At 37.3% G+C, this 26,102-nt stretch overlaps 2 protein-coding genes across 3 annotated transcripts; one reads left to right on the top strand and one right to left on the bottom strand.

Annotated features, from left to right (window-relative positions):
* The first annotated feature begins 11,259 nt into the window (after positions 1-11,259).
* LOC115625487 (acetylcholine receptor subunit alpha-like 2) lies at positions 11,260-18,452 on the top strand. Of its 2 annotated transcripts, XM_030520537.1 has the most exons (8): positions 11,260-11,445; positions 11,506-12,267; positions 13,833-13,987; positions 14,517-14,697; positions 15,470-15,629; positions 15,856-16,441; positions 16,840-17,041; positions 18,133-18,452. In XM_030520537.1, the coding sequence occupies exons 2-8, from the start codon at positions 12,031-12,033 to the stop codon at positions 18,325-18,327; spliced, it is 1,716 nt and encodes a 571-aa protein (XP_030376397.1). In that variant the 5' UTR covers positions 11,260-11,445; positions 11,506-12,030; the 3' UTR covers positions 18,328-18,452. The 2 variants fall into 2 exon arrangements, with proteins under 2 accessions (XP_030376397.1, XP_030376396.1); XM_030520536.1 differs by having other exon boundaries at positions 11,260-12,267.
* A 2,739-nt stretch (positions 18,453-21,191) lies between these two features.
* On the bottom strand, positions 21,192-23,725 carry LOC115625405. The gene is made up of 3 exons (XM_030520444.1): positions 23,573-23,725; positions 21,537-22,063; positions 21,192-21,474 (listed from the first exon to the last, which is right to left on the bottom strand). Exons 1-3 carry the CDS (start codon positions 23,723-23,725, stop codon positions 21,192-21,194), a joined length of 963 nt encoding a protein of 320 aa, XP_030376304.1.
* Between the last annotated feature and the right edge of the window lie 2,377 nt (positions 23,726-26,102).

The raw sequence follows: 26,102 nt of genomic DNA, 5'->3' as shown, positions 1-26,102 counted from the left end.
TACGCTTAGTACTGAACCCTAAATATCTACGCTTTTCCATTTTCAGTGACTAAACATATAAAATATTCGTTGTGGATTGAATTCTTAAGAAATCGCATATTAAATTTTGTGCCTGAAAGGTACAGCAACTTATTAGGTTTGTGCAAAGAGAAATTTGTATCTGTGTCTATTTTTTTTTTTTTTTTTGTATTTTCATTGAATTTTTTAATTTACATAATTATTCTACAAATAAAAAAGCAGGTTTTTTAAAATCGAGGCAGACAACTTTAACTAGTTATTCTAAAAATATGTATAGTATAATGTAATGGAACAACACTTACTGGGACAGTTTAACATTTAAAAAGTTATTTGTTCAAAACATTTGCTTCGACAAGGAAGTCTTCCCAGGTATAATAATGATCAGTTAATATAAAAACCTGTTGTATACGTTACAAAAGTTCAATCCCTAATGAACTTTACAAGTGTTCTTCACATCAACAACCCACAGAGACAGTTTAGCATTTAAAAAGATATTTGTTCAAAACATTTGCTTCGACAAGGAAGTCTTGTAATTTCCTAACAAATCTTCGCAACTTCCCAGGTATAATAACGATCAGTTAATATAAAAACCTGTTGTATACGTTACAAAAGTTCAATCCCTAATTAACTTTACAAGTGTTCTTCACATCAACAACACACAGGTACAAATATTTACATTTCTAATATGCATATACATATTATGAAAGTTTTTAAAAGGAACCAAAAATAAAGTAATTACTCAATGATTGAAATAAAAAATAAAAATTCGAACTAATTGTGTGTACAAGTATTGTAAAAGAAAAATACATACTTTTCATAAATACATAAATAAATATATATATACAAGTAAACGTATTAACTTAATGTTACAGATAACGAGTATAAGAAAACATTAGGAACACATTTCCTAGGACGATAACGTCCATTCCGACCTTCCAATGTTACAGTGCCCTGATAGTTCCTGTGCCGAAATATCCATCTATTGAGTGTATTGGGGGCTTTCAAGCTGTGTGTTTTGCATTTCCATTGCTTTGTTTTACAACTTGAAGCTTTGTTGTAGTGCTTTTCTTGCTGAGCCCTGCGTTCAGTTTTGGATTGTTTTGTTTCAGATTGTTTCTTTCGAACGCACACACACACAAACACGCGCACACTCACACTCACAGGCTCGTGTGCGACTCAAGTGTTACTCGCCCGCAGCTTAAAATGTAAAAATTGATGCCAAGTGCAGCAGGCGTTGCTTTGCCTTGCCTTGGGTAGCATATCCATTTGTTGTTTTTATTTCAGAGCTTCTAATGGGTGTCAACGCGCAATGCAATTTGGTGCACAGTTTTCTTTTCTTTCCCTTTTTTTTACTACCACTATTTTCAATTGCTTTTGTTTTGCAGCTTTTTGCAGTAACAGCAGCAGCTAACAACATAAAAGGACAGAAGAAGAAAAAGACTTTGACACAATTCTGAAGACAATTGTCATGGCTGCGATACAAATGACATTTTAAAGGCGGCATATGGTTATCGTGCATATATCAATCAATACTTGCGGCAGCGTTATGACTAATGGCTGCCATAACCAGCTGAACAGTCAGGCTATAGAGCTGTAGGGCTGCGGGCTTGTCAGAAGCAGAAAAGTGGACGCGCCAAAATCAATGTCAAGCAAATTTACAGACAATTTCATAAAGAAAATTGCCGTCAAGTCGCACATAAATCACACATCCGAAGAGAAAGAAAAGCTGCAAGCTGTGGCAGCTGAATAAATTTTGGGGAAAAGAAAAGAACAGCCAACCTGTAAAATAAATGACATTCAATCAAATGTATGAAGCGACAGTCAGCGTTCACTCTGGATTTGGTTTGGGTTGTTTTGTCTGAAGCAAGAAAAAAATACATAATGATACCATAAAAAGAAAAAAACGGACGAGGACCGGATGACGATGATGCAGCAGAAAAGCCTAAAGTTTGTGCTCCCTCGTTGTGATAGCCATTTCGTTGGACCACCCGGACGACTATTGACGTAATAAAATCCGAAACGTGCAATTAAAACTTTCGTGCCATGATTGTCAAGGCGCTCCGACATTATTCATGTAAGTTGGTTGCTTGTTTGAGTGGATTGAATGGATTTCTGTCAATTTGTATGAATTTTATGATAATGAAGAACAAATATATTCAGATCATAGTAAACGCAAATGATAATAATGGCCTAAGCACCATAACAAAAAATGTACGAAAACGCCAAAATTTTACAGACAACGCAAGAGAAATGTAAATCCTATTTGGGACACGGAAGAAGAAGGAATCGCAAAATGCATACCCTCGATAGGGGGAAAATGTGAAGCGGCTATGAAAAGAAGAAGAAAATTCTAAAGGAAAAAGTTGACAGCATTTGGCCACGTTTAAGTTCAGCAATTTATTTTCTCTTTATTTATAAATACTATGGTTTAAATACAAAATGTAAATACTGAAGAATTTCGGTTACAAATTCGTAATTTAAATTGTAGAACAATTATTTTTTTCTAAATATATGTTCTACTATATAATAATATAATAATAATATAATAATGTTCTCCTGATCTACACATAAGCAGTCTAGTACCTTGTGAACCTGAAATTACTACATTTATTTGGTGGCTGAAATGCGGATGCGTGATGGCTAAGGTCACGATAATGTTTGTTATCCTCAGTGACGATTCTTTTCTTTTGCTGTCTTTATTGTATCAAAAGAATTTGTACAAATATTGGTGGAAGCCGGGTAGTACTTAAGACCCTTCTTGTGAATCAGTTTAAATTTAATATTTCTTATATATATTCGAACATATTTTTGTATAAAACAAATATTTGTAAGCTAGCCGAATATTAAAATATATGTCAGTAAAAAATGAAGTCGGATTTATTGAAAAATGAAGAAAAGTAGCCAAAACTTTTGTTTACTTTAATAAAGCCTTTCAGGTTATTATTGACTGTTAGATATTAATATCGCAATTCCCCAAGATACTCAAAATGCTTTTGAGTGCTCCATTAATCAATTGGGAGGGTTGTACTGGCGAGAATTTGTTTTGAAAATTAAAAAAAAATTTTAAACAACAGTAGATAATTATATATAAATTATGTGTGCAAAGTTTGGTTTAGGTAGCATTTGAAATGTGGACGGTATTGACGAAATCCTGTAGCGGGGGAAGGGCTGGAAAATTTAAAAAAATAAATAAACTCGTCCTTTGGTTATTCCAGCTTTTATAGTTTCTGAGATCCTTGAGTTCACCCAGACCGTCAGGCGGACAGATGGACGGACGGACATGTCTAGATCGATTTATTCGTCATGCTGATTCAAAATATATATACTTTATGGGGTCGGAGATGCTTCCTTCTGCATGTTACATACTTTGCACAAACCTAATATACCCTTTTTTCCCTACGGGTATAGGATATAAAAAACAACGTATTTAAGAGCAATATCAAACATAGTTCCTAAGAAACGCTCTTCTACAAAATGGCAAAAGTGAGGACAAATAAAGCGACTGTCCAATTAATGGTCGTTTAAGATGATTCTTTTATCATTTTTGACAAAAAACTTATGATCAAAATTAAATAGTCATAAACAGAAGGCTACGGCCGTTCAGCACAGTCAGCCCTACATATGCATTATACATATGATTTATTGCTAAACTATTAAGCAGAGCCCAAAGCATTTCATTACTTATCCGCCATGTAGAATACTCAACCACATGATTTGCCAAACACACACAAATGAAGGCTCGCACAATTTGTTAAAGTTAATTTTCGTTTTCAGTGACTTTGGCAAATCACTTTTTAGCCAAGTGAACTTTCAAATGCAGCTGCGGCAGTGGTAGTGGTAGCGGTAGCAACTAAGCCCACAAAGTAAGCAGCAGACATGCGACAACGGACTAACAACAAAGGCGGCCAACGAGCACAAAAAACGGGGCCAACTTGGACAGGCACAAACGAAATGTAACGCAGCCGTTGAGTGCGCGCGGCGCTTGCTGATGACAGCGATGATAATGACGACAACGACAACTACAACAACCACAACAACATCCGAAAAAACAATGGACAAGGGACATGGGACAGCAGATAGGGAGTGAGAAGGGGGGAGAGGGGAGAGCAATAACTGGCAAGGGGAACTACGACGATGAGCTTGTACCACTCGGAGAAAGTTGACAAAGTATTCATAGTACCACGCGCGAAAAAAAGACATTGAAACTTGTCACTGAAAAGTTGTTAAGTCAGACGCCTGATGACTTTACGTCACTGACACTGCCGCAGTTATCTCTGCGTGAGTGTGGCTCTGCATGTAACTACGAATGTCTTTATGCGATTGTGTGGGTGTGTGGATATATATATATATATATATATATAGGTGTGTACGTGTGCGCCCCTGATGCGTGTTTGCGGCGCTTTAGCTGCCATGTGGGGCGTGTTAACTCAAAGCACTGAGGCGTGGCACAAAATATTATAACGACATTGAGAAAAAATTCACAAAAAATAAAAAATACGAAAGAAAATGTGCCACTTTGCGCTGTAAAGTGGCAAGCAAATTAGCAGCCGATTTGTGTAAGTGTGTGAGTGGCAGTTGTGATTGATAATGTCACAAATCACGCATACGCATTGTGGCACATTGAAAAGTTTTATTGATGCGCCAAGCCGTTGTGATTCCTTTCCCTTTTATTTCGCTCAACTAATGTTCTTAACTGGAAGTTATGACGGAAAAACTAAAGAAAGGAATATTTTGTGAAGTGGTCGCTAAATAACCAACCCAAACAGAAAGTAAATAATAACATTCAACCAATTTAATAAACTAAAACCATTATTTATACAATTTATAATTTTACTTCAGACGTTAAAAAAAATATATTTTTTGGAATGCGTTGTCAGTTTATTTAAAATACTTGTTGTAATATTTAAAATATACATATACAACATTTTTTGTGACTCCAGTAGGTTATAACGTCCTCATTAAAAAAAAGAAACATACTTGTCGGGAACTTTTCATTGCCCAAAAGTTTCAAATCACTTATTGTACATTCGATTTGCTTTGTTCGTCTTCTGTTATTGCTTCATCTCTGATTCGTAGCCTTCATCTATACATTCTGTTTTGTTTTATTATCAGGAACCACATATCTGGAAAAACTTATATTCGAAGTGTCATTAATTGTTTTATAGTTTTTGCTATATGTACCTATTCTAGTGCTTGGTGTTGGTATGCTTCCGGAAAGACTTGAGCGTATTTTAGTGCCCAATAAACACGCTGCCACAAAAGCACTCTCTCAATGGTCATGTAATGCCCGTCATTTTCGACACGAGTTGTCGCCGTCACTGCTGCTTATAATAAAAATTTATCTACATTAATTGGCGGCCTAACGGTATGCTTTGATTTTTCGCGTCACGCGAAAATGCCATTAAATTGATGGGTCGGCGACACTAAGCTGCCAAAAACAATTAAAAATGTTATAAAAATGTTATGTGCTGGGTCACGGTGGACTTGGGCCCTGAGGTGGTAACGGTCGTGTTGCGGTTGTCCTGATAAAAGCAAACGGCACTTAAACGTGTCAACAATGGCAGCAGGAGCACCAGCACCGGCACCATTTAGGAGCAGGAGCAGAACCGAAAATGACAAACACAGCAACGCCCGTCACATTGACAAACCAAACAAGCGCATACGTCAGATTCAGAGCGTCGAGGCTCATATACCCTGCAAGTGTACTTTTCCGCTTTTGAACAACATTCTTATAAATATTTCGCTCCTTTGGCAGCTATAGTACATATTGAGAAAATCTCAGTTATAATATGCAACAATATTTACAGTTGTAAAACGTTTTTTAACCGGATAGTAGTCCGATCCGGTTGGTTTAATAAATGATCACCTTGCAGCAAGAAAAACTTATACTTGTATGTAACATTTTCAGCGCGACATACATTTTGTTCTCCTCGTCATGCTGATCATTAAGATAGCTTTAACATGGGGTCTTCTTCGTCCTTTTTTTTTTGAACAAAAAACCAAACAAATAGCAGAGCATACACAACATACCCTTTCCATGAGTAAAACAATGCCCAGAGCGGTGGCAGTTAGGGCAGAGGGATGAGAGTGGGGGTGTTGCTGTTTACTTCGAGGAGCATTGTGTGGAGTGGTTGGCTATGCAGCAGATTTTCGCAATCAGTTTTATGTTGTTGAAGTGCCCACCAACCGTTGCTCATTGTGATTGGCCTACACTACACACACACATACTGATATAGATACAGATACAGATACACGAACACAAACTCACAAATAAATATACGCGCACACAATTTTGCAATTAATTTCTGGCCAAAATGCCATTTGTTGTTGCTGCTGTTTGTGCTTGCTTGGCTGCTGTTGCCATAAAAGTTAGATAAATTGTACGAAAATAGACAAAACTTTCGATTACGCAGCCACGCACGCACTCGATACACACACACACACCTACACCCCGAATGAAGCTTCGTTGTCAGATTTTGAAGTGAGGCAAAACCAGAGAACGACTATAGCTTGACTGCCGATTATTTATAGTTGAGAAACTTTTGTCATTTACGTTCGAAAATTTAAATTTTAATTGAGTTTTCTTGCGCTTTCTCTTGGCCATGAGGGGTGGCTGTCCCAGCCCTTTTTCACTGTGTTAGTGTATGGGTGCGTGTGTGTGTGTGTGGGTATTCACGTTTTAAAAGCCAGAAAGTCAGACGGCTTGCCCACGTAGCCGCCACCGCGACGTGGCGTTTACGTGTTTGTCTCAACTTTAGCTGTAGCTGATAGTGGTGCAAACTTTTTCCTAACGTTCTCCTCCTCTGGCTGTTCTCTTGATATCCTGTACACGTAGGGCATGGGGGCATATTCGCTTTTTTTCAAGTAGACAACTCATTAAAGTAAGCTAAGTACATTTATAAGCATCATCACAAAAATCGGTTAAGCATTATCCACCTGGCTGATTGCTTTTAAGACCGCCTTGACCTTGGAACTTCATTACCAAATTAAAGTTTATATATATTTCAAGGTGTTTCCACACCTCCTCAAGAATACTCAGACTGTTGAGTTTAATTATATGATTATTTATGCCAGTATTGCTAAATATTTAAAGAATCTAGATGATTAAATCCTGTACATAAGAGTCAAAACAGTATTATAAACGAAACCGAGGGGGTTCTTCTACCACCAGCACCGGCGTGCATTTGTAAAGATATCGGTAAAAAAAAGTACAAATATAGTACAATAAAATTTTCACTTACTTATGAATATGCAGCGAATATTATAAGCATATATTTTTACCTATAAATATTCATTACAAAAACCATTTAATTATATTTACACTTTGTATCTTTTCAGCTATTTACGCTTTTAATTAATGTCATAAATTTTCTCCAACATCAACCAGAGGTTTATTTCATTTTACTTGTAATTCAAAATTCTCATATCAACACTACCCTATCACATAACTACTAAGAAAGCCATTCACATTTCGCTCGATATGAAAATATAAAACTCTATGTATAAAAAGCTAAGAAAAGACCCAACTTAAATAAGGTGCACCACTTTTTATTAAATGATGAAAAGACTTACTGCTTGCTAAACATAATAGTAGAAACTATTTCTTCGAACTTCAGTAACAATGCTAAGCAAAAAAGTAGAAACTTCTCTTCATTAAATATGGATTTGTTATTTTTTGTTTATTGAGTCGACAAATATGGAGTGGACACATAGTAGAGAAGATTAATATGTAATGACACATTAGAGGGCATTTATTTTCCATTTCCAATTTTCAAGCAGCATGCAACATATTTTTGCAGCTTCAGCAATCTTATGCATTTGGAAAGAGCTACACGGTATTTAGCAGTCGAGCACTCTCATTCTTAGCTTTGCAGTTCTTGTTGATAGTCTTTGTTGTTATTGTTGATTTATTGGCAAAAGTGGGAAAGTTTTGTTGTTATTTTTTGAGAAAACCGCAACAGAAAAAGGTTGCAAAAAATTGTAAATAAAAATAAAAAGTTTGCCATACAAACAACCAAATTGCTTGTTTGTTATTATGCCGCAATATTTGTTGAGGCAGTTCTTGTTATTGTTGTAAATTTGATTGCGCTGTGTGTGTTTCATTTCAGTTTGTTATTTATTTATTCTTTTTTCTCTTTCTGTGTGGGTGCTAATAAAATATATAAAATTAGCAAGAACAATACATATAGTTGGACAAGAGAAATGACATATGCGACTAATGAAAACACACAAATAAACAAATAAACAAACACACGCAGACACACACATACATTCGAGTATATTCAAACGAGCAATATATCCTATATAGGCTGGAATGGCATATGCACGTTGGTCAAATCACAAACAAAGGGTCCGGTCCGATATGTCGACATATGCCATCAATAAAGTACCTAATAAAGCACATTAAACTTTGCCTGACAAAGAGAACGTTGAGATGAAGCAGCAGGCGCATAAATTGTACATTGAATTGATTTTTTGCTGTCTTGTTTTGGGCCGAGGGCCCTCCTCCTCCAGTTAATGGCAACACACATTCAGAACAAAAATCGCTGATGTGACCAAATGTCTAAAAAGCAAACGCTTCAATGCCCGTAAGCCATAAAACACACGCGGCCAATGAACAAAATGGAAAAGTCCTTCGATAGTCCTTGTGTCATTAGGCATTGTGTAATCACATTGTGTCTACAATAACAAAACTCTAAATTCCCAGAATAGCTCCCCATGGAAGGGTAGGAAAGGGCTAAATAATACCGGAAGGTGGCACAATGGTGCCGTGAGATTGAAAAACGACCAACCATTCCATTATTAACAAAATTAAAACAAACACATATGTACTTATTTGTATTAAATATCATTTCATATAAATGCATAAAGGTCTACCGGAATGCGGCGATTGTTGTGTGAAAATTGAAAAAATAAACAATATTACAAAAAGTAATTAAGCAAATATGAATAATGTAGTTAATTAATTAAGTAATTACATATCTTGCAAATTGTTCACATATTTGAAATTGTAATTTGGAAATATGTGTACTTTTATTTTGCCCGCAGATTATAAGCATGCACTTCTAATAGGAAAATTATAAGCTTACAACTATTTTGTAAAGCACAATTGAAAAGCATTTTTTATTTATATTGCATTCAAATTCAATCTGTTTAAATTTCTTTATGAGTAAATATGTTTCTGATACAAATGTGCTTAGATTCATATTGTTTCTACGACAGCTAAGATAACATAATGATTGAATATAATTAGTTTCATCATATTCTCAGTGCCCGTCAAAAACAAGCCCCGCGTTATCGCATTATCGCGTTAACTCTAACACATGTTGCTCATATGTACCTTTAAAATGTGGCATACCGTTCTTCCTTTAGTGTGTTACAAACTTAAACACAAAACATTATTAAGATAAGCCTTTTAATAGTCAATGAAGAAATAATATAGGAACTCAATCAACTACTCTGATGAAAATTTGCCGTTGGCCCCCCTACAAAAAATGTTGCCATATAAAATCGACCACACGTTCATTATTATGACGCACTATTTCGCCTTAAAATGGATCTGAGTTGGATTTGTTGAAGTTTTTTCATTGATCATATACATAAGTTATTCTTTAAATGCATCGTGCATTATTTCATCAAAATTTTAATATTTGACACACACCCCCCTCCCTGGCAAAAGCTGCCTACGCCCTTGCATATGCAAACACAAACAAAACGGAAGCTCAAAATCACAAACTCTTGTTATCTGCCTAACCCATATACCTGTGCAAAAACTAATTGTAATACCTTTTATAATAATTGACCTTCGAAAAATTAGAGTAGCATCCTCTGCCGCATCATCACCATTTTTATTGAACTCTCTAATGGAATTTATGACAATTTATTCTCTCAACAAAGCCATTATTAAATGGATCTCATACACAATGACCAAACGTTAACTCAACTTTCTAAACAAAAAACAGCTGATTGGTAATACATATTCTGATCGATTCTTGCATTATATTTATAATGCGTTAGATGCGCTACGATGGAGCTAGGGCTAACAACTACATTACCGACCTCAGCAATCATTTGTGAAACCAACGAAGACTCTGAACGCCATATGTATGTATGTCGACATTCCAGGTTTGTTATTGTTGATTGTGCTTCTGTTGTCATCATCAGTGGGTTGTAACATGATGATGAACAAAGAAGAGACAGCAGACGAAGCAGGATGTTCGATGCTGTTGTCGGTTCGAGTCCACATGTGTCTTGTAAATGATGTTGTAGTTTGTTGTTGTTAAACTGTTGTAGAACAAGCCGCAGTAAGAACTCAAAATCTCAAAATGACATGCATGCAACCAAACGCACCCAAACAAGAGGTAAGCTATGCTGAATACAGAATGTCAAAGGGGGAGTCCACAACGCAAATGTAAATGGGTCCAATTGCTATCGTAAGTTTTAACAAATGCTGACAATTACGAAAAATTTGCCTTATAGCAGCAAAAATCAGGCCTGCACGAGCTTCAGAGTGCGGGCCTTAGTGTTCATCGGGGCGTATGTGAAATGCTTGGTAAAGCCATGCCACGGCATCCATACACACCCGTGCACATGAAGTTTTTGGAGTAGCCGACTTATATCGGGGAATTTTTTTGGGCTGTGGCTCGTGAGAGCGACCCAAAGCTGAAGCAAAGAGCGGCCGCAGTAGAGAGTAACACAGTGGGAACGCGCAGCCAAAAACTAAAAGCAATGCCCAAAAATATATACTTATCACACATACACACACATACACACACATACACATACACATTCATATGCATGTATTTATGTGCGAGGAGTTGTAATGGAGTTGTCGCTGAGAGCGCGACAGCGTCGCTAGGGCTTGGCTTAGAAAACTCGACAAGCTGTGAATTTGTTGCTGGTAGCAGCGACAGCCACAGCGACACCGACACCGACAGAGACTGCCTGCAACCAGAGACAGCACCGACACAAGAAAACAGGGTGACCATTGATGCGCATGCGTTACACCACAGCATCTGCAGGGCGACAAAGCTACAAGCGACAAAATGCACGCGAGATACGAAGCATCCAAGCATTGCCAGTTGAGAGTTAGGCAAGGCTACAAAAACAATGCCCACATCAGTACGAATCCTGTGATTTTCTACGCAGGACAGCACGGAGAGCTCAGCGCGTCCAGGCAGCTGTCGAACTTAAATATAAGTCTAGCTTTGTTGCCTTGCCATCCAATTAAAATCGGCAGTTGCAAAACGTGTTCAAATTTAAATACGATAGGAAATTTGTGAAAATTAAAAATACTTAACTTCAAAATGGCCTGCGAAAAACTCGTTTAAAGAATATCACAACCAGCCAGAAGCGTGGAAAATAAGTAGCACATCGTAAGAATATACAGAGTCTCAAACCGCATTGAAAACAAATTCCATCAGCTGCGTACGCATAGGTGCAGGCACAGCGTGAAGCTTCATATTGAATTCCAACTTTTGTTCACAGCTGCTTTGCTACAAAACGCTGGACAAGGAGTGAGAGCAGAAGAGAGTGAGTGCCAGAGAAAGCGCGAGAGAGACGCTGCCAGTGCGCATCTCCTGCACAGCATCCAGACAGCTGCGTGTAGACTTTTCTAACAGTCTTAGCACTGCCGCTTACGGATTCGCCAAAATTAAAAAATAAAAACACACAGGCACAGAGCGTATTAGCAATCAAATACTCGTACGTCACAGACCAAGGCAAGAGAGAACCCTAGAAAGACACATAGCAAGGGACAGAGAGAAAGAGAGAGGCAAGCCAAAGCAAAAGCAAAATCAAAAGCTACTTCTCCCGCTCCTCAGAAACATTCAAAGGTAAACAAAAACCTGTGCGCGTGTTTGTATAAATAAAACACCGGTCGTAAACGTTGAAGCCGCACATTTCCAGTTGGCCTTCAAGCTCAGTAAAAAAAGGCATACAAGAACCCGCTCATTTTATATCCACGTGACGTCACTACATCCCATGTAAGCCACACACAAACTGACACAAGCAATGTCCACACGCCCACGCCTCAACCTACCATTGTCGGCCATCTGGCGGCATTGCAAGCTCCTCTGCCTGCTACTCGCTTTTTTGCTGCTCTGCGAGACCGTGCAGGCCAATCCGGATGCCAAACGACTCTACGATGATCTGCTGAGCAACTATAATCGTCTTATACGACCCGTTAGCAATAACACCGACACGGTTCTTGTCAAATTGGGTCTGCGACTGTCACAGCTGATTGATTTGGTAAGTGTGGAAACATGTTCAGTCCGGGGAGGGAAGGAATTTTGTTGATTAGCTCAATTAGTGCAATTGAAAAAGTTGGCGGCCATTTCGTCTTAATTTTTTTTAATTAAGCGCTTCAGTGGAGAACTTGTTAAAATGTCGCGCTACATTTGGCCCTTCCATTCAATCATCTGGGGGGCTCAGAGCGCTGCGGTATAAGTTGTAAACTTTTGCCCATAAATAAAAAATGCTATGCAATAAACATCAACAAATGGACCAAGTACTTCAAATGGGAGGCCATGTGCTGGCAGATTATGAAAATGGATCGCTAATGGAAAGAAAAAAAGAAAATTTTAGCTGGATTGTAAATAATTTTCCAAAAATCAACCCCAACTTTTTTATCAACACTAAAATCAAACGAAGTGAAAATATTTCCAAACTGGCTATAATATCGTAATAAACCAAAAAAAAAGTTGTTAGATAGGCTCTTTAGATTTTTCGACATCAAATGTAACATATCTGAAAGCAAGTTTTATAATGTGTTCGTTTCTGGGTTATGTTGGAAGGCTCCATTAATACATTAATTTCTTATTTCAGTTAGTCTAGGTCCTTTGCAGCATATCTCAGCAGTTCGAAATTCTCAGAATCGGTACATCCATTGCAATGAAACATATTTTAGAAGCAAGGATGAATTTTGAATCATAGCATAGGCCATTTTTATTTCACTCAATAAATTAAAAATTAAAAACCAATACATTTTAAAATAGCATCAATTGTTTGAATTCATTTGCATATACAGATTTATGTACTTACAAGTAGAACTAAAATAGGGGCCTGGCGTAGCCCACTATCCACAATGTAAGTTTGTTCGTCCTGAGGACGCAATTCGGATCATTGCAGAAGCAAATGTCAAAAAAAAACTAAAAATTAACATTAAGCTCAATTACTTCCAAAAACAAATTCCACGGAATTTTTGTATCAACTGTTCTTGAATCTCCTGCTTTTTATTGAGTCAAATTAAATACATAATTGCAAGTGGCTAGGATTGCAAATAATTTAATTTTTGAAAACACACCGTGGTGTGCTTGCTGCGAAATGCATTTGTCAAGCTCAAGCTTCAACGGCAAGAGAGGCAACCGGCGCCCATTTAAAATGTCACACCAAACGCAGTGAAGTGCAATTGCTGCTGCACACTAGGCTAAAGGAAAGGAATATCCGAGACCCGAAAACCGCCACCACACGGCTCAAAAGATAATAAAACAAGCCAAACAGCCAAAAACCGTAAGCTGACAGCAAAAAGCACATTAGCAGCAAGGGCGGACAGAGACACCAAGCACACAAAACCGACGACACTCTCTAGGCAAAGTGAGCGAAGCTGCAAATGATAGAGCGGCGCTTACTTGGCATCGCAATCTGGCAAAAAAAAAAAAAAAAAAAAAGGGAAAAGTAAAGCCCAAAAAGCAAAAAATAAATGCAAATCCTGTTTGATGCATGAGTCCAGGAGGCTTTTGTAGGCAACTCATCCCTAGCACGCTTTTAAACGTATAACAATTGGTCTGTGTCTTTTTTCATGCCCGCACACCCAGAATCTCAAAGATCAGATTTTAACGACCAACGTGTGGCTGGAACACGAATGGCAGGATCATAAATTTAAATGGGATCCCTCGGAATATGGTGGAGTAACTGAACTCTACGTCCCATCTGAGCACATTTGGCTGCCCGACATTGTTCTTTATAACAAGTAAGTAATTATGTATGGATTCAGCGCATATTCTTTTTTATTTTAACAATTATGTACTACCGTTTTAATAGAGGGATGTACCTTGTAAACAACTTTTCAATTTTGTTTTCGAGCTATTATATTTCAAACAATGAAAGGTGAACTTAATAAATTTTATTTTAATATACTATATTTTGTATATTTAATAGTAACACAGTTTTAAATATTTCTATTGGCCTCTTTTTTAACGGAGACCGTAGAAATATACAAAATGTATACAATTTTCTTTCTGATCGTATTGTCAGAGGTGGTGCCAACTAGCAATCCTAAAATACATTGAAGTAGGATGAAAAAAACAGTGTCAGCTCTATAAGCTTTTACCAAATCTCGCTGTAGCTCTTTATATTAAGTTATTCACCCGCGAGTCAGTCCTTTACTATCAAGTGAATACATTTTTAAAATTTTGCCTTTATATTTATTGCACTTACCATCATATTCGACCTTCACAACATATATATAGTATTAAGTATTATTTTACAATTTCTAACAGTGCCGATGGCGAATATGTGGTCACAACCATGACCAAAGCTATTTTGCATTATACTGGCAAAGTAGTATGGACACCGCCCGCCATTTTTAAATCATCCTGCGAGATTGATGTGCGCTATTTTCCCTTCGATCAGCAAACATGTTTCATGAAATTTGGCAGCTGGACCTACGATGGCGATCAGGTAGGTGGGAACGGGATGGGGATGGGGATGGGTACAGGAATGGAGGGTAGTCGCTGACATCGCCAGATTGTATGATGATGGGCGTGGCAACTGATTTATGGGTGACCATTTATTTTTACACGCCGCTTACAAGCCTAAGACGTTGCTGGCATCTAACGAACATCAAAAGGGCCGACGCAAATGGTCTTTTCCTTTGCCTTTCTATTTTATTTTATTTTGCCTTGTGCGCCCGCAAAGGCGCGTGGCAGATTAAAATGTGAGAAATTGTAAAAGTGTAATTGAAACTTGTCTAACCGTTGCCAAACACACAGACACACACACACACATTGACACTCAACTGAACAAGTGTGTCAGTGTGTGTCGCTGTCATAAAAATTAAAGCAAGTGCGCGCGCTTCGTTCGCACTACGACCGCCGCTGTTTCCGCTTCCGTTGACCGCCATCGCTCGCTTGCTAGTCCGTCCGTCGGCCGGTCGTTGTCGTTGTCACAGCCAACTTGCCGTTGCTGTCAACGCATTTAAATTTGCTACTCTACATTGTGCAGTTTTTACGACTGCACTTGAGTTCCTTGGCCAAACTCAAAATACTCGAGTTCTCCTGCTTTCGCCTGCAGACATGAGCGTGTCACGCCCGTTGCCTTTAAGTGTTTTGTGTGCGTCAACGACGGAGATGACGACAACGATGGTGATGATGATGGTGACGGGTTATTAGACTTTAAACGTGCGCCGTGTTAAGCGTTCTTAACGCTCATTTAACGGCTCTATTTCTTGCAGATCGATTTGAAGCACATCAACCAGAAGAACGATAAGGACAACAAAGTGGAGATTGGCATTGATTTGCGGGAATATTATCCCAGTGTGGAATGGGATATTTTAGGGGTGCCAGCTGAACGCCATGAGAAATATTATCCCTGCTGTGCTGAACCATATCCGGGTGAGTTTCGTGGAGTTTATGACAATAGGCTTTAAGCTTTAGTTGCTCGCCAATGCATTGCGAAAGCTCTACCCAAACTCACTATGAACCCTCTTCCCAACACACATCACACATAAAAACTACATACACCCACCCACACACACACCCTCTCTTTCTGTTTCTTCCCCTGTTTAAACTTTCTTCTTCGGATTGCTGCTGGAACGCTGATTAATGAATGCTTATATAGATATTTTCTTCAACATCACACTGCGACGCAAGACTCTCTTCTACACGGTCAACCTTATAATCCCCTGCGTAGGCATTTCATACCTCTCTGTTCTGGTCTTCTATTTGCCCGCTGACTCTGGCGAGAAGATTGCGCTTTGCATTAGCATTTTGCTATCACAGACTATGTTCTTTTTGCTCATATCCGAAATCATACCGTCAACTTCGTTGGCATTGCCCTTGCTGGGCAAATATCTCCTCTTTACAATGTTGCTGGTTGGACTGAGCGTTGTCATAACCATCATCATACTGAATATTCATTACCGTAAGCCAAGCACTCATAAGATGCGACCGTGGATACGCTCCTTCTTCATTAAGCGTCTGCCCAAGTTGCTCCTTATGCGGGTGCCCAAGGATCTGCTCCGCGACTTAGCTGCCAATAAGATCAACTACGGCCTGAAGTTTAGCAAAACCAAATTCGGGCAAGCACTCATGGATGAAATGCAAATGAACTCGGGCGGCTCCAGTCCCGACTCCTTGCGCCGCATGCAGGGACGTGTTGGCGTTGGGGGCTGTAATGGCATGCACGTGACCACAGCCACCAATCGGTAAGTTTCAATTTAGTTCGTATACCGCACCTCACGCTGTCTGCACAGAGACAGAAAATCGAAATAATTTCTTGCAAGAAACAAATCCCAGATCTGTTATTCAGTTAATAATTTGATAGCCAATCATTTGAAATGATGTGCATTAACCGCTTTAGAAATGGAAACTAAAGTAATATACCCTTTTACCCTTTTAAAAATGGGATAAAACAAACAGTAACAAAACATGTTTGTTCAAAATTCAAGTCCACCCAAATTAAAAATTTATTTAGAACCTTTAATGCCGATATTAATTAACAACTACTAGAATACTTGAAATTCTAAAATGAATAGCTTATGTTTTCATAGCCACTTGTTAAAATTATGTTTACGTGCATACCTTTATATATTGTACTCTACAGTTTTAGTGGCCTAGTTGGTGCTTTGGGAGGCGGTCTCAGCACATTGAGTGGCTATAATGGGTTACCTTCTGTGCTGTCTGGCCTCGATGACTCCCTTAGTGATGTGGCCGCTCGCAAAAAGTACCCTTTCGAGCTGGAGAAGGCCATACACAATGTCATGTTCATACAGCATCACATGCAGCGGCAGGATGAATTCAATGCGGTAAGTCTTGGCTCAGACGCTCGACCTGATTGCATTTTTAATTGGAAATTCCGTTTGTGCGCACATCACAGATGATGGGGCGACGTAGTGGTCAGTCAGAGCAGCTGCCAGCTGCCAGCTTCCAGCTGCTTGACCCAAAACCACTAAAATCGCTTTATGCACCGAACAGAGCACGCTGCTCTTTGGATCTGTGCTCTCTGCTCTGTGTTATCTCCGGCTCAATGCTTTTGTCGACTTATTTAAGCTTTTCCATATTTGTAGTTCAAAATCCTCGGCAAATCCACTTTTAATTGCTTCTGTGCAATTGACTGGCAATTGGTTAGCCCCTTATATAGTATACCCACGAATACGCCCGCCCACAGCTCAATCAGACGGCGCCAAACGCTTCAATCAAGCAAAACAAGCGGCTGCTCTCTTCATTTTTTGATGCATTTTTCATCCCCCCCCTTGTTGCCTATTTGCTCTTCATCTTTGAGTTTGCTTTTTATTATCGCTGCCGCCATTTTGTGTTTGGCCAGCACTTTACGAACAGCTGGGGGTGGGGCGTGTGTTTGATTGATAACTGACACACGCTTGAATTACTCATGTACTACTGAGTGGGTAAGATTGGGTGAGAAAGCGGAAAGAGGAGTGCTGATGTAGGGAACATAAGCCGAGTATAAGTAGATTAAATACAGGGCTTAATGAAAGCAGACGCTGCACGAAATGGCGCATTTAGCTTTAGGCTGCCATAGCTAAAAGAAAATATTTGGCACATACACATCAACTTTTTAGTAATATACTTATAAAGCAGAATGTATTTACAGACAAGCATGTATGATTCAAGCCTTGAAGTCTTGATTTTTCGATCTGTCCACATATTATTAAAATGTTTTTTCAACTGCTTTCTAATTATGTGCCAAAATATTTATATTGATGGATGTGAACTGTGTGTGAACTGTTTTAATGATGCACATAAATATGATTACTCCAAGTCTCTCAAATAAGTCAGTCATTTAAGAATAAATTGGCATCTTCACTTTTAATTTACTGGTTATGATTGCTTTACTAATTTTTGATCTATCTTTTATTCGTCCCACCTTCATTCACAGGAAGATCAAGATTGGGGCTTTGTGGCCATGGTCATGGATCGTCTGTTCCTTTGGGCATTCATGATTGCCTCATTGGTCGGCACGTTTGTCATATTGGGCGAAGCACCATCGCTCTACGATGACACCAAACCCATTGATGTGCAATTGTCAGTGATCGCCCAACAGATTTACAATCTAACTGAGAAGAAGAATTAAATTCATCACAAAAGCAAATGGTTAACAAAATTAATTTAAAATTTAAAACACATCGTAGACAAATATGATTGATACACTGCAGTAAATGAACGTGCAGACAAAATTTATGGTCTAGTTTAATGTTATTTAAGGTGCGAAAGTTTCATAAAGAAAATTAATAAAAATACAATATGTTGGACAAGCAGCCAAGAAAAATGCTAAACTAAAGCGTGGCCAAACCACCCATCTCATCTTTTTTATTATACATGTGGTTTGCGGAAATGGCCCCAAGGCATCTGTGCGCCATTTTGTAGCTACTTTGCATGTGCATGCACAACTACAACTACAACAGCAACAACCACATCAGCAGCTACTGCTACTATGCAGCTATTGCTTGCATGCCGCTGGTGTGCAAAGGTTGAGAAAATATTACAATATTTTCTGAGGTAGCAAAAATGTGCTGCAAAATATGCTATGGCTTCCATCCACACACTCAAATACATACAAGCACGGGGTATGTGTATGTGAATATATATTCAAACATACACACGCGTACATAGCATGGTCTTGTTCAGTAACAAAACAACTAGATCTTTAAGAGCCGCTGCACAGTGTCTGAATTTTCCAACCTACTTGAAATAAGTTAATATAAATAGCGAATCATTCCAATATTCATATTCTAATATGGTATTTATTTATTCATTATATTCACTTCACTTACACAAACAATGCTTTAAATCGTTTGATTAACATTCCTCTTAATTCTTAAATGTTTAGCTTCATTTTAATCATTCACGTCCTTATGTCCTCGAAATAGACCGTACATTTTCACTCCTCGACGTCCGATTAATGCAGCAAGGGCTTATCAAAATTTCCCGTTGTGTTAAAATATGTGTTAATGTTTTTTAACGTCACTCCATCTTTCTTTCACGAAATATCGAAAAAAGCTGATTTTAGGACCTTTACGGGGTTTTTACATATTGTCTTTACATCCTCTTTGTTTTTGGGTGTGTATGCTCTTAAAACTCAGGAGTAAGGCTGAAATGCAAAACATGCTGAATCCAAATCGCAATATCTGTTACCGTTTGAATCATTTCAATGCATACTGCATTGCGCAGTTCATTACTGATAATTATATAAAAAGCTTTTTGTTTGTTATAAAGTTTAAGTAACATTCTTATATTAAGAACGTTCTTATCATATGAAATGGAGTTCCATTACTCGTGAATTGTGACCAAATTCCATATTTAACAAAGAGAGCTGATCCAGTATCTATTTTTGGTGTTAACCAAAAGAAAGAGTGATAGCCCACATATTATATTAAGGAACAAAAAATATCTGGATTTATATTTCTAATACTAAACGTCTTTTAAATTAAATACTTTTTACCTAATACAAGCTTATTATTGTTGTTGCATCGTACTGTAGCACAAAGATATTGAGGCCGCTTTAAATATACTTAGCTGATACTAAAACGATGTGATTTCGAAGGACTCTTTTTTAAACACCTTTCTTGTTCAATTTGTTATTTCTTTTACCGCACGATGTTTCTTTGCCACAAAAGTAAATAATATCGTTTGCAGCTCCCTTTTCGATTCACTACGATTTGTTGGTAAATGTCTCAATTTCGCTACACTTCTATAATAGATCGACATATATGGCTTTGCCACTACTTGGCGCTCATGATAACTACGTACTATCGCTGCTTCGCTTAGGGTTTATGATTGGAGTCTCTACTAATACAACAATAAAACAACTTTTACAAAATTTAATTAACGGATTGTGAAAATTATGTTAGTTAATGTCATTGCTCTCAAAAAGCTTAGAACTTAGCCAGCCAATTTGCATTAATTTATAAACAATATGTATGTGTGATACTCTCATATTATACATAGTTCCCACAAAACTTCACAATTTATATTCAAATAAATACATTAACTGGAGTATTGGACCTATGGAAAAACAATACATTAATTGAGTTTTATTCGCTATAGTCCGTGCATCTGACCTCAGATGTCTTTGTCTTTGTCTGAAAAGCCGAGATAGTTTAGTCGACGATTAGAAGAATACAACTAATATCACTTTGGCTGCCAATCCCTGGAAATTATCGCTAAAAATATAAATATATACATAGATAGGATGCATAGTTATTAGTTTGGGGGAAGCTTATGACTTCTTAAAATTTTCTACAAATTTTAAATCATGTCACTTACATCAAGCTATAATTTTCTTTGGGTTTTACTAATCCACCCATTATTTGTATTGTCAATGTATTTAATTTCTCCGATGGCGACAGAATATGTATTGAAGAAATTTGGTTCATCACCTTGATAACTGCTAGTAGCCACCAAACTTGAAACGTAATCTTGTCTTATCTATCTTTCTTATTAACTTTATTATTATTATTTATTAACCTTTCTGCCTTTTAAGACATTCTTACATAATTTGGTGTGCATGCTATTAGTCTTGTTATGAAGTTTCTAGTTTATAAAGCTTACAGTTACTTTAAATATATATATCAAACTTGTTATATCGCAACAAAATCTGATGATTATACAAGTACATTTGAAGTCTGAAGTTTCAACGAAATTGGTACGCAACAGCATATTCATGCTATAGGAATGATTGATGAAACAATGTTCAAAGACTGTGGAGGAGGGTGGAGCAGTTAAAGAGTATACTACATAAGATACTATATAAATGAAAAGGTAATGAAACTTGAATGGCGAGCCATTTCACAAAGTTCATGGATACTAAATGCTGCTAAAAAAAAAAAAGAAATAAAAATTTTTCCAAATGCATAAAACTTACAGAGATCAATTTGTCTAAATATTTGAAAAAAAAATATCAAATGCCTTTGTTATTTTTGATTTATTTTGTAATTCTTACAATTTTGTATTTTTCTTGGATTTTTCTGGTTGGAACCGTTCTATGAGTTCCAAAAGAAAACTGTGCTTGCAGTGTGGTCCATACAATGAAGAGCACTCGTGCAGCGAATGGCCAGCAGTAAATGCCTCTCGATATTGCGGCTTATGCGCAATCTCAGGATACACATGACGCAGAAGAATCCGAAACATATCATGAAAAAGATTTCTACCTGGAGGCGATATTAAATGACGCGACTCACACAGCGTCCGCATAATGCAATAGCGCGGCTTATAACTGTACCTATATTGAGAGTTTCGAGTATAAATTTGGCAAGACTATTGTAATTGATGATTAATACTTACACTGAGGATAGCAATGTAATTAAATCGAACAGAATAGCATGCGGATTGGCGTGATCATTTAACACGTTCGTACCTTCCTCCTCAAATTGACGTCGTAGTCTTCGGTGATGTTCAACTTCAGTTGAGGGACGGCAGTAGTAAGTGCCATATCGGTCCTTATATAAATCAGAAGCTGGACAGGCGGAGTGGTCTTGATTGTCGTGGGAATGACGGCGACCAGAGGCCAAAATAAAAGGTTGAGTTGGATTCGAGGGATTATAGGGCACTATAATGGGTGCCACTCCTACGGGCGGTGGTGGAATTACAGCTGGTGGGGCAGGAGGGGGCACTACTGGTGGCGCTGGTGGTGGTGGTGCTGGTGGTTTTCTTAGGGGTGGTATTGGTGGTATGGTGGGCTTCTTCCCTTTACGACGTGGAAGCCAATCCGTCGGACCCGCAGGCAACGAATAAATAAGCGTTAATTCCGCTAACCACACCAGGCCTTTGGGTGTCCCTCCAAGTATAAGCTTAGCACAGTTTGCTGTCATCTACGTAATAGGACACAGAAAAACTTGGTATGAACGTTAATAATCCGCAAAAAACTGATCATATTTTTACTGTGATAAGGAAACAACACCACCCGTACATGAGGAAGCTGGTGTATAGGGAATATCAGACAATTTCATAATCCCAAATGGGGTTTTGGAAATTTTTAATAACTGATAACTTGTCAAATAAATATTTAGATTAAAACAAGTAAAAAAGCTAAAGTCGGGTGTCCCGACTTTGAAATACTCTGTACATATGTTTACAATAATTATAGAAAATAAAAAAAATTAAGAAAATAAAAAAAAAAATTTGATCGATTTTACCTCTCTCGGTATTCGAACTCACGTAAAGGGTGTATAATTGCACATTTACATAGCAATTGCGTCTGTGTGAGTGTATGTATGCCTATGCGCATCAATTCGTGTCTGTGTAAGCATTTTCGCAGTCAACCAAACAGCAACATCAACAACAGCCGCGGGCAGCGCTTGAGCAGCGCTGCAGCAGCGCTGCATCAGCAAATATATTTATGGCTATAACTTCTTGTTAAATCGGTCTATCATAATGAAATTTGGCATACGGACACATAATAACTAACTGGGGGCATTTCCAAAGTTTTAGTTCGAAATTCCAAGAATTACGGGAGTTACGATTTGCGGGGTAGAGGGGGGAGGGAGGGGAATTCCAAAATATACATTTTCTGCGTATTCACATAAGGCATCTGGGACTAAAATTTGGTGTTCCTAGGTCTTATAGTCTCCGAGATATAGGCGATTATACGAATGGAAAATCGGGAAAACCCCCATAGGGGGGAAGTGGGGGGGAAAATCAAAAAAATAAAACAAACTCGTATAGAATACACACATAACGCATCTTCGTGCAAAATTTGGTGTCTCTATCTCTTATAGTCTCTGAGATCCAGGTGTTCATACGGACGGACAGACGGACAGACGGACAGACAGACAGACAGGGCTAGATCGACTCGTCTCGTCATGCTGATCAAGAATATATATACTTTGTGGGGTCTGCCACGCCTCCTTCTGCCTGTTACATTTTTCAGCTCCCGCAAACCTAATATACTCTTGTACATTTCATGTACAGAGTATAAAAACCCTTCTGGTTTATAAATATTACTGACTCTGTTATTATAATTTAAAGGATGCTTGCCTCCAACCGCTTGCACAAGCTATGCTTAAGAGCTATACAAATAGAACCAATACCAATAACGTCACATTTAAAACTTGCACTTATAAATAGGTATTGTCTTCAAAAACATATTAGCGACTAAACACTTCACTGTACCCAAAAGACTGATCGTTGTGTTTCCGTCAATATTTCAAAATTTCAGATCAAATACTAAATCACACAACACAGTAATATAGATTCCGCGTGCTAAAGTAGATTTATTCTTGATCTTGCAATTGAGGTATGCAATATCCCGTTATGGACGAAATCAAAGGAAATTCCGGCTCCATATCCATTCCACATCTTAGTTCTTACAGTATACTTACAAGCAACGAGGTTCCTACATCATAGACAAGCCAACGTTTCTGTCTGTGTAATAACTCCACCATATTCTGGGGCTTTTTTAAGAGAAAACTGACATCCTTGTTATTGTTACTATTTGTGCTGTTGTCATTGGCCACTACGATATTAATAAGCATATGTAGCAGCCACAAACGGCATATTGGGTTCTTTAAATTAAAGGCTCTCATCTCTTGACCAACGCCTACTACAAGCGACTAACGACTAAGGCCAAGCGGCTCCCATCTTATCTCGCCAACCAAACCTAAAATACTTTCAACGCGTGGCTGCTTAATTTAGAAACCTCCTGGCATGATTTTATGGCACCGCATGTTTATTTGGTGAAACAATTAATTTATCAGTGAAATTAATTTATGAAAGAATCTAATGTCAGAATTGGGTCATAACTACACCCAGAAAAAAATTGCAAATTTGCAAAATGCAAAATATTGCTGAAATAAAATTAAAACCATTTATGACCATAACAAAATAAAATTCAGAATGAGTTTAATTCTATGTAATGAACATTTTTACATAGGTATGTGTTTTAATTTATTTACTCATTGAAGAGACATTTTGGTGTTTTACATTCCCAAATTGGCTTAACTTTCTTCAAATACTCAGTCAACTGTACATTGAGAGAAATTACCAAAACAAACCAGAAGAAAACGAACTAAGTTAATCAAAAAATGCATGCTTAAGACATTGAGTAAATTTATGTAAAATCTTGGTTACCACACAAATTCTCACGATGGATACAATACAGCTAGACTTATTATAAATTTTTGTTTCTTTTCATATCAAAATTGTCTTTGATGTCAGATATCAAAACCCCTTGGTGTTTTAGATATTCGAGCAATTGTAACGCCATGGCAAGTAAATAAATAATTCAACATTAAACTTACGTAAGAGAAGAATATGTATAAATTACATAAATTATAAATATTATCAATTCAATGGCATTTTGCATATTTTATTTTGTTAACTAATGAGAACATATATTTAAAAACACGTGTATGTTTGTTTGTAATTAACACACAATTATGTCCATGTTACACTGAGCCGCGTTAACTATAGGTATAGGCCAGTAGGCCTAAAGAAATACACATAGAAACTGACATTGCGCCGAGTAGTTTCTTAGTTGATGAAATTCGTTGTAATATCTAAAAGAAAACACAATTTACTAAAATAAGTAATACGGAAACAAAACAATTAAGAAGCAATAGGAATCAAGATAACAAAATAAACTCTTTCATAAAAATAAAATATGAAAAAACTGAAAACCAGAAAATTAAAAACAATCAGCATACAACAAACACTTTCTATTATTTAATTCATACTTTTGCCTAAATATTTAGTTTAGTAGTAATGTCAACATAAATCAAAATTAATTAATTATAATGCTCCAATTAATCCCATGTACTGACTATAATTTGTAAATACTGAGTAGCAATTTTTTTTCTAAGTGTACATGTTTGCGTGGACATTGAACCTAGTTTTTTAAATTTAATTAACACTCTTTGTCAAAAATTTTTTCATTAATAGCATTCAAATCGTAGCTTGAGTTGAATTGTAGTTCGAAAAGTATAAGACTCTTTAGAGCTTCACAAGTTGGAGACCTTAGATGTTGATTTGAAGTGGCAAGCCAGCTTAGTGAACCACAAAAGTGTCACGACGAAGCAATGCCAACTCTCGAGAGGCAAACGGTTTCTGGCCTTGCGAGAGTATTCGGCTTCCATAAATTATTAAATTGTGTACACAAACATCGTGGGAAAATAAATTGCCCAGAGACCCATTCTGGTACTATTCTGGGCAGAACGCACATAATATTTTCAAAGTAAGTAGTTTGTGATCAAAGAACATTTTTTTTCGGCAAATGACACTTTGTTTTTTAATACGGTTGTTGCACTATATTAATTAAACAAATGCAAAATAGCTTTTTTAGTCATTCTGCTTTTAGAAATGCTAAGCATAAATAAGCTTACCTGCCAGCTCAACGCCTTAAACAATAAATGATCAATAAAAATACGTGTTACATAATAAACTAAAAAATGCAAGGAAATCTTTTTTTCGGTGTATAAGTAAGATGACCAGCATGTCGAAATGAATAAAAATCGCGAAAGAACTAAAATAAAATGCTTTTTGGCAAAACTAAATTTTAAATTTTGTTGGATTAATTAAGTTTATTCAAATTTGTTCGATTACTTTGGTTTAAAATAATTAACAATGTTTCACAAATGTCCGTTTAAATCAAATTTCACTAAGCGTCCTTCTTCTTTGACTGGTCAATATCAATTGACCTCTTACTTCCCTGCTATCGGTTACTATCGATTATTCACTCGATTCGGTCACTGCTTAATTATTGTTAGTGATTAGGGGTGTTCCTACTTTCACCCATTCCTGTAATTTCAATAAATCAGTTTAACATTTGCTTTTCATATGGAAAGTAATTTTAACGAAAGTTTTATAATCCAGAAAATTCAGATTCTCTGTCTGCATAATGTCACTAAATTGGCA

The sequence above is a fragment of the Scaptodrosophila lebanonensis genome, unplaced genomic scaffold, assembly GCF_003285725.1.
Source record: "Scaptodrosophila lebanonensis strain 11010-0011.00,11010-0021.00 unplaced genomic scaffold, SlebRS2 tig00000072-arrow-pilon, whole genome shotgun sequence".
NCBI lineage: Eukaryota > Metazoa > Arthropoda > Insecta > Diptera > Drosophilidae > Scaptodrosophila > Scaptodrosophila lebanonensis.
This window is presented reverse-complemented; position numbering and strand designations above follow the sequence as displayed.

Bases quoted from the DNA above. Each gene is read 5' to 3' on its own strand.
- LOC115625487 (XM_030520537.1), top strand. From the start codon at position 12,031: ATGTCCACACGCCCACGCCTCAACCTACCATTGTCGGCCATCTGGCGG. The intron at 15,630-15,855 runs GTGAGTTTCGTG...ATGCTTATATAG, and splicing joins CTGTGCTGAACCATATCCGG to ATATTTTCTTCAACATCACA. The intron at 17,042-18,132 runs GTAAGTCTTGGC...CTTCATTCACAG, and splicing joins GGCAGGATGAATTCAATGCG to GAAGATCAAGATTGGGGCTT.
- LOC115625405 (XM_030520444.1), bottom strand. From the start codon at position 23,725: ATGCTTATTAATATCGTAGTGGCCAATGACAACAGCACAAATAGTAAC. The intron at 22,064-23,572 runs GTAAGTATACTG...CCTATTACGTAG, and splicing joins ATGTAGGAACCTCGTTGCTT to ATGACAGCAAACTGTGCTAA. The intron at 21,475-21,536 runs GTAAGTATTAAT...CTCTCAATATAG, and splicing joins ATTACATTGCTATCCTCAGT to GTACAGTTATAAGCCGCGCT.